General features: G+C 41.4%; 1 protein-coding gene across 1 annotated transcript in view; it reads left to right on the top strand.

The window, feature by feature from the left end:
* Positions 1-7,755: 7,755 nt before the first annotated feature.
* LAMA4 (laminin subunit alpha 4) overlaps positions 7,756-8,580 on the top strand; it is a 44,202-nt gene continuing 43,377 nt past the window's right edge. The window contains 1 exon segment of the mRNA XM_072332193.1: positions 7,756-7,851. Coding sequence (XP_072188294.1) covers positions 7,756-7,851 — 96 coding nt within the window.

Here is an 8,580-nt window from a genome sequence, read left to right as displayed (position 1 = left end):
GAGTTTTGGCATTCTGGTGTGGGCAACACTGTGTAGATCTGTAACCTCAGATAGGAGGGCATCTCCCATATTTGGAAAAGTCTAAATCTACATCCAGATATCAGGCCAATCTCTACTGGCCTAGCAACAAAATACAGCGTGCACAACAATGTAAGCCACTGTCATCACTCTATCTGTACAATTATTTATTTGTATGCAAATATATATGTATTCTGCTTTAACAATTGCTCCATTTATAACTATTACAAGACTACCTCAAAAAATAATAATTTTAATAAATAAATAAAAAGCCAGTTCCTGCTATCTGGTAACAGTGACTGTTTTCAGCTGCAAATTAATATTCAGAATTCCCATATGAACTTCTTTTGTCCTGGAGAGACTCAATACCACCCAGCATTAGGTGCCTAATATCATTCTGTGATGGGTCCTGTCTTTTTCCTTTAACTCTAGAGGAGAAGTAGAAAATTTGTTGGCTATTTTATTTACCTGTGGAAGAGGTACATCCTGCTTAAATTGCACTGGAATAAATTGGGGAAATAACCTTCCCAAAGCACATTCTAAATCTAAATCTAAGTCTAAATGGCACGTTTAATGAATCCACTGCCTTTGAGACAATTAAAAAGTGCTCTGTTCTCTTCAGGATCTTAATTTAAGTTGAAGAAAATCCTACAATTTCTAGTAATATTGATTTGCAGAAAAGCATGTTTGTCTTTTGCTGGGGCAAATTACAATTTTACTTGTCAGTGTAGCATTGCCTGAAAAGAATGAGGAAATTCTTCATTATTATTTGTGCACAAGCGCAGAACTTTATCACACTAAGTGCTCTGTGATCTCAGAACAGCAATTCCAGCTTTGCTTTCCAGGCAGATGAGCACAGGAGCTCAGTGCTGACAACCAATCCCAAATGGCTTCACACAGCACCTTTTCATGTGCAGATGTGTGAAGTATAGATGGTTACAGTAGGGGCCAGAGGTAGAAATGTTCATCCTGATTGATGTTACTCCATGAGACCAGTGGAGGCATTTTCTAACAGGAAAATGCACTTCAGCCATTCAGTCATATTACAGGTTGCTGTTGGTACAATGATGGTGAATGATGGTAGGCTGTAATCTCACATAGAAGCTTTCAGAAGCCAGGCTGCAATTACATTGAATTACTTTCTCTGAAACTGAATTGGCCATGAAGGCAATTCTTCAGCCTATTTTTGTTCTATGAAAATAAAGGCTGTACTAACATGGGCATCTGGAAAGAATTCAGCTTAGAATTCCAATTTCATGTAAATTGAAAACATAGTTTACAAATCCCAGAGCATTTTAAAGAGTGTTGCAATATTTTTCACTGCATGGCTGTGTCTCTTTTTGTGAATTGTTTCATGTCTCACTCTGTTCTGTACAGAGATAGGCAGCTATTTTCTGTTAGCTTCAGTGCTTGATTTCCTAAGAGACATATCTAATGACTATCTTCCAGAGATCTTTACTTCAGTCTTCCTTCCTGTTCATAGGAAACCTATATATATATACATGTATAGGTTTTAATCATTTGTAAAAGTAGATGCCAATATCACTAACCATGTTTCTACGGATTTGTAAATACCTTTGAAAGAACCACTGAGACAGGAAAGGCTGTGGACAATCACACACAGTCAGATTTATGACACCTACTGTAAATGATGCCTTTCATTCTAAAGCAGATATGAATACTGGGAAAATTAGTAACTCTTAGAGTAAAGTGCTTCTTTAAAATCCACTTTCTCAAAGAAGGCTATAAATGAAATCCTATTTTTTCTCTCAGGATTATTTCTCTGTTAGAAGTAACTGGTTCAGCAGTGAAACATTCTTTCAAACTACTAAACTGGTGCACCTCAACACTGAGAATCCCCCTTGGGCTATAGGAAGGGTGTCCTACCTGCCTCAGAGATGTCTCACAGGCTTACTGTAGTCAGCAGCTTTGTATATAAGTATATAAGGACACTTTTTATCACTGTAAAAATGGAATTCTAAATACCCACAAGAGTGCTGATTTGTTAAATAAGATAAAGCCACTTTTACATAATCACTAACCAGAGAAAAACCACAGAAGTGCCTCCAGCATTCAGCAACCAGGGCCTTTTGGATAAGAGGGCCTTTTAGCATTTCCCTTCAGTTTAGAAGATGAAAAGTACTGCAGATGTATGGAGCAGCATCAGCTACCCTGAAGCCCTGCTGTGTTCCTTACAATAGAATCTGTGCTTTGGAAGTCACTAATGGATTTATTCTGCTAATGCCCCAGTGTTGTTTGGGGAGCTGAGGCCAAAAGAGGTGATGTGAATGGCTCAGAGCAATAACGAAGAGCATGATGAAGGCTGAAAATGAATGCAGCCCACCTGAGGCCTCTGCCAGCACTTTAGATACAAGATTTTTGTTTCTCTTTGAGCTCTCAGCTCCTACACTCTCATCTCTTTCTTGCAGTATATCCAAATTGCATTTGCATTGAAGAAGGACAAATGCAAACTATTTTTAACATGGCGTTTGCCTTCTGCTTCCTTCTGGTTCACACTGCATGCCACAGTGGCCATGCAATGTCTGTGCTCCCACAAGAGGAAAGAACAAGGGTCGGACATCTCCCAAGCGCTGCCCATAGCTCTGCCTTCATTTACTCTTCTCAGCTTCTCTGCTCTCACCAGGCTTCTTTCCTTCCCCTCCTCAGAATCAAATGTCCATCTTCCCTCATCTTAGAGCCATTTTGTTAACAGTACTTTCTGGTTTCGTGCATGCTAAATACTCTCTTTATAGCACATATTACTGTGAAAAAACAGTTAATTCTGCAGCTTTTGGTGTCTAATATATTTAAAGACCCATGGAGAAAGAGATTGACTCTTTTTTTTTGTTTTCCTTATCATATTCCACCTGCTGTAGGGCTCTCTGGCCAAATCACAGCTTTGTGGAAATAAATAGTTGCTGAGCAACGTGTTCCGCATGACTACAAAAAAAAAAAAAAAAAAAAAAAAAAAAAAAAAAAGAGTCTGATCTAAATTAATGAGTCCTAGGGACATTTATGCGACTCAAATGAGGAAGATTGGCAAAAAAATAAATAAATCTGATATGCTCTGTGCTCTGACAAGGATAATTGTCTTTTACTGAAATGATGCATTTTCAATGGAGATAGATGATAACTGCACAAAGATATCTGAAACAACCCATCAGTGTTGCCAAGAGAAAACTCTGCTTCTAAAGTAAACTCATAGGATTTAGAGACGAAACTAATTTAGCAATGCAAGCACAAGACAAACATAACTATTTGTTTGCATTAAACATCTTCCCTAATCTCATTCCCTTTTTCTCATACTTTTTTCTCTTGAGAACATGCTGTAGTTGGAGTAGAAAGTGAGGTTCAGATCTGTAGTATCTTGGCTCAACAGAAAATCAGTGAGCAAAGCCCACCCCCCCAGCCAGCGCTACTGAATGAGCTCTGGCACAGACAGCCCAAAGTGAAGGCTCACCAGCAGTCCTGAAACCCAACACACAACTTCCCACTTCTTCAAGGCACTGCTAGCTACTGAAAGCTCAGGGATGGCTGATGGGATTAAACAACTGCCAGTGGAGAAGCTGGGGTCACCATGGTCATTTCACACCACCTATGCGAACTCTGAACGCAACACAGGCATTTGCAGGGCCTAAGCAAAGGTTTCTGCAGCCCATATTGGGACTTCAGTGGAAAAAGGACTTGTTAGGGGACAGCGCATTAGCCTGGCCTGTGGCTGATGTCTCTTCACTTCATACTTTACCAGTATCCACAGTTGCTGTAAAAAAATGTTGTCAGTGGAGAGTACTTATCCAGGGACACTGCAAAACCCATTGAATAGCTGCAAGAAAGAAAAATACTTCTGCACACTTCTACTCTTTGAAAAACAATCCAGCAAGACAGACAGAATCTAGAGAGGTGTGTTTTCTCAATGACAGTCTCTGGGTATTTTGGCTGAAGTGGATAGAAGAGCATGACCATGTGCATAGGAGAAGGCCCTCGCAACCTGTCACATCTGAGTGTCACCATTTCTCAGTCAAATGATGTATAAATGCTTCTTTGGTCCTGCAGAACTTCTGAATTCAATTTATAATTGTGTGCAGATAAATTTGACCTTTTAGGGAGACTGAAAATGTTATCTGAGAGGCAAAGTTTTGTACCTAACATGATGAAAAATTTTGAAAAATACTTTGTATAGATTACCATAGCTTGATTTACTGTCATAGAACCCCAACAGTATCAACCAGTGGCCAGTTACCCTCTGTGTGATGAAACATATTTCCTCAAAAACATCAAACTGTTGACAGGAAATTTGCTTACAAAGTGAGTGATATTTTGTACCATTGCTCTGTAGTTTACGAAAAGGCCATTGCAAATGCAGTTTGTTATGAGAAAGAAATGTGTTAAACTCCTGCTTCTTCTCTCCATTTAACAGACCTCCTTTAAGACTAAGTAGGTGTAGTGATAGAACATTCCATGTCAGGAGAAAAATCATCAGAACCACACTGTGTTAGCAACCATCTGCCTGCAGATTCCCGTAATGCCCTTTTCCAATTATAAGGTCTAAGAAGCAGCCTTACTGAAACCTATGGCTACACTGAAATCTGCTGACAGCATTTACCAGAAGATATTTTTCATGTCGGTTTGGTAGCAGAAAAAGAGATCTTTCCTACTGGCACTTACAACTCAAAGCTGTCAGCTACACCTGAGTGCCCATAACAACTCTGACAATAGCCAGTGTTCTTTCTGCTGCAGCACCCCACACACATGTATCTGCTTTGTCCTGTCATGTACCTTGCCAACACTTGCTGGCTGTCCAATGTAATCATATGGAGCATTCTTATTTGCAGCAGCAATAGTTACTGCAGGGTTTTGCTTCATCCATCAGTGCCTTGAAGGGTTGGGGTCTGGCATCAGCCCCTATTCTGCTTGGTCGGCTTTTTGAATAAATGATTTCTTTCTGAATTAGGCAGCACCTTCATTTAACTCTCATCTCTCTCTCTCTTTTCACTGAAGGACTGCCAGAGAAACACCACGGGGGAACACTGTGAGCAATGTCCAGACGGCTTTGTTGGTGACGTTGTTGGAGGAGCACCCACATTCTGCCAGCCTTGCCCCTGCCCCCTGCCAGAAGCTGCCAAGTATGTAAAATAGTCTCTGCTTTGATTTGTGCTGTTCTGAGCCCTTTGTAAGCTTGAATAAGAGTCCCTGCTTGTATGCAGCAGACAAAATTGCTGCCCTTCCCAACTGAGAAAACTAAGAGCGGCTCCCATTAATTATCACAAGAAAAAAAGAAAAACAAACAAACAAAAAAACAACAACAACAACAACAACAACAAAAAAAAAAAAAAAAAAGTTTGTGACCTCTGGAGGGTAAAATCAAGCAGGAGAAAGTATAGCTTGACAGACTCCTGTGCAAACAGCGTCTGAATCTGCTTAATATGGGCACAACTGAAAAGAAAGGGTGGGAGGACACTGTGACCAGTATGGTACCACTATGGTACCACAGGGGCTAAAAGCTTTGAAGCCCAAAAGAAAACCAAGACCAAGCTAAAGGCCTCCAGGGTTATCCATTTTGTGTCTTCAGAAGAAACAAAAAACCACAAACTGTGGCCAGGTAGTATAAGTCTAGTGGCACATCGGTAAAGCATCTGAACAACATATTATTAGCTCCCTCTTGCTCGAGGTCTGTGCTATGTGAGAGGCATCCAGGCAAATTCCACTGTAGTGCACCGAGGAAATGCTACTAAATACTTGCTAACAGGTTGAAGCTATTTTTTACTGAGCTACCTACTCCCTGTGTGTTGTTTTTTTTCCCATTCCACTTGCAAGCAGGGCTCCTCAGCAAAGGGGAATTTTCTTATGGTGTTTGTTTACAGTTGCTATAGCATCTCTCATCCAGTCCCAAGGTGGGATGAGCCTCACTTCGCTCAGCTGCTCCGTGGCATAGGCTCAAAACAGCAACAGAGAGTAAAATCTCTTCAGCCAAACTCCACAGATTACCTCTTGGCTTTCACAGTGAGCTGCAAACATGAGGAGGGTCACAGGATGGATAACAGCTATAGCTGAAAACCTGCAGCTTTGACTGGGTTAGAAAGAAAACCCTCAAGAGACAGGGGGAGAACCTGGTTTTGCTTACATGAGTGAGCTCACAGACAAAACTTCCTGCTTCCTCCACTTTCAGCAGCAGAAGTAATGCCAGAAACAGGAAAAGTATAACACTTGGAAGAACTGGTTTCTCCTTAGCAAAAGAAAGTTGTTATTTCTAACCTTCTAGGCACAAAGCGTGTAATGAGAAGCACTGCCCACCACAGCCCATGGGCAGTCCCAAGGCTCCAGCACATCTCCAGGCTGCCCTCTGTGCAGTGCCACTTGGCAGTGCGTGGCCCACCTGCCTCCACTAACCCCTGCCCATACCCCACTGGGCTTCAGAGCAGTGCCCCTGACATTGGCTGCCCACAGATATGGGGAACCTGGGATTAAGGGAGCTCTGAACTCCAAAGGGCAGCAGTGTGGGGTAGGAAAGAGAGAATAAAACTTGCAAGGAGCCATCCTGTGGATGATTCAAGAGCAACAATATGTCACCCTCTTAAATCTATCCCAGTAAAAATCCATTTCAATTGTTTAGTGTTTTCCTTGGAATCAAGTCCTGAAGGCAATAGTTAAAAGAGTGTCCTGGCCCAGTTTGCTTTATGCCTGTATCTAAGTAACGTGCAGACATTCCCTGTGCAGTGTCTCGCGTGACAGAGACCTGGCCACAGCAATAGCCTTCAGCTGCATGTAGAACACAGGCAAATATTAATGACTGCGCAACATTCAGCTTTGCATAAGTAAATTCAAAGAATAGCCATCCTTTCATATTCTTGCACTTTTCATCCATAAATCCTAATTCGTGTCTACTAAGGCAAAACACAATAACTCTACCAGAAATCAGAGAAGCATTAGAAGTCTGAAATAAAGAACATACAAAGGATGTTGTTTTGTACACTGTGTTGGAAATAGTCAATGAACCCATAATAGTTAGACGAAATGACCAAATCTGTAAACTGACAGACTTATCAGACACATACTTGTTCTTGGGATTCATTTGTGTGTCTCCAGATTTTCTGGCAAGATTATGCCTATATCTGCTGTCCTGCAAACTTTTGGAGTAAACTACATGAAGCATAATGTCATCTCTTTGGAACAAAAAAAAAGGGGGGGATGGACATTGCTTCACATTCAGCAGATGTTACTTCTTTTTAAACCAGAGGGAATTTTATGAACTTTTTTCCTCTAAAAGATCACAAAAAATATAAAGCCCGAGGAAGCCTTCAGCTGTATTTCATAACTTAAATCCACAGTGTGGTTTGTTCAACTGCGTGAAGGAATTAGCTTCTGTTAAAGAAGAGGAATGCTGCCAAACTCTCATGATTTTCTCAACAAGTCCTAATAAACGCCCTCCTGAAGTTAATTTGTGAATTCTATGAGAAGGATCTCATTTTGTGTTCTCTCTGGTTGTATGAAATGCTTTGAGACAACACAAATGCAGACACAGATGTATTTGACCCTGGATATCCCACCAGCTAAGAAATGCTGCTGGGAATTTAAATTTTGCAGGAATTCTTGTCACTCCTTAATGCTGCTGGTTCCTGGAAAAAGCAGTGTGTGGATCATGCTCTTTCCCATCACTCTGAGTCTTTTGAAATCCTGTGCAGAAGGGATGCAAACCGCCACAGCTGCACAGTGCGGCTTGGCATTGCACTGAAACATGAGATGGACAAGAGGACAAAGACAGTCATTCTTGATGCTGACAGTTCTCAAGGGGCACACAGCCATTTAGGAACTGGAGCTGGTACTGCTCAGGATGAGGTTAGCAGTAGGACTCACAACCTCTACTTTAGCAATCATGGGCCTACAGCTGGCAACTGCTGCCACTCAGTATGCTGGTTGCCTTCCAGTGCTGGCAGGAATTTGGGCATGCAGATTGCAAACTAACTGAAAACATCTTTAGGACTGTATGTCTTATTACAGCAGATGTTTTTAAGTCATGAACTTCACTGTATTTGAAGCGAATGGGATTTGCACTTTCCATATCTGGCTGTTACTGCTCCTTGGATGTTCTATTTTGTTAAACAGTTGTTAAATCCTGAAAACATACAAAAGCAAGGGATCCGTGTTTTAGAGTCTTAGCAATGGAAATTACTGCACAAGACATTTCTGCACTCAGAATAACTTATTGGCAAGATGGTCACATCACACAAGAGGCACTAAGGTCTTTCCAACTTTCACAGAATCACAGAATCACAGAATCACAGAAATTTTCAGGTTGGAAAAGACCTAGAAGATCATCTAGTCCAACCATTACCAATACTTCCCAGCTAAACCATATTCCTCAACGCAACATCCAAACGTTTCTTGAACACTCCCATGGTCGGTGACTCTACCACCTCCCTGGGCAGTGCATTCCAATGCCTGACTACCCTTTCTGAGAAGAAATACTTCCTAATGTCCAGCCTGAACCTCCCCTGTCGCAGCTTGAAACCATTCCCTCTAGTTCTATCACTGTCTACACGAGAGAAGAGGCCAACCCCCAGCTCA

The sequence above is a fragment of the Excalfactoria chinensis genome, chromosome 3 (genome assembly GCF_039878825.1).
Source record: "Excalfactoria chinensis isolate bCotChi1 chromosome 3, bCotChi1.hap2, whole genome shotgun sequence".
NCBI classification, from domain to species: domain Eukaryota; kingdom Metazoa; phylum Chordata; class Aves; order Galliformes; family Phasianidae; genus Excalfactoria; species Excalfactoria chinensis.
This window is presented reverse-complemented; position numbering and strand designations above follow the sequence as displayed.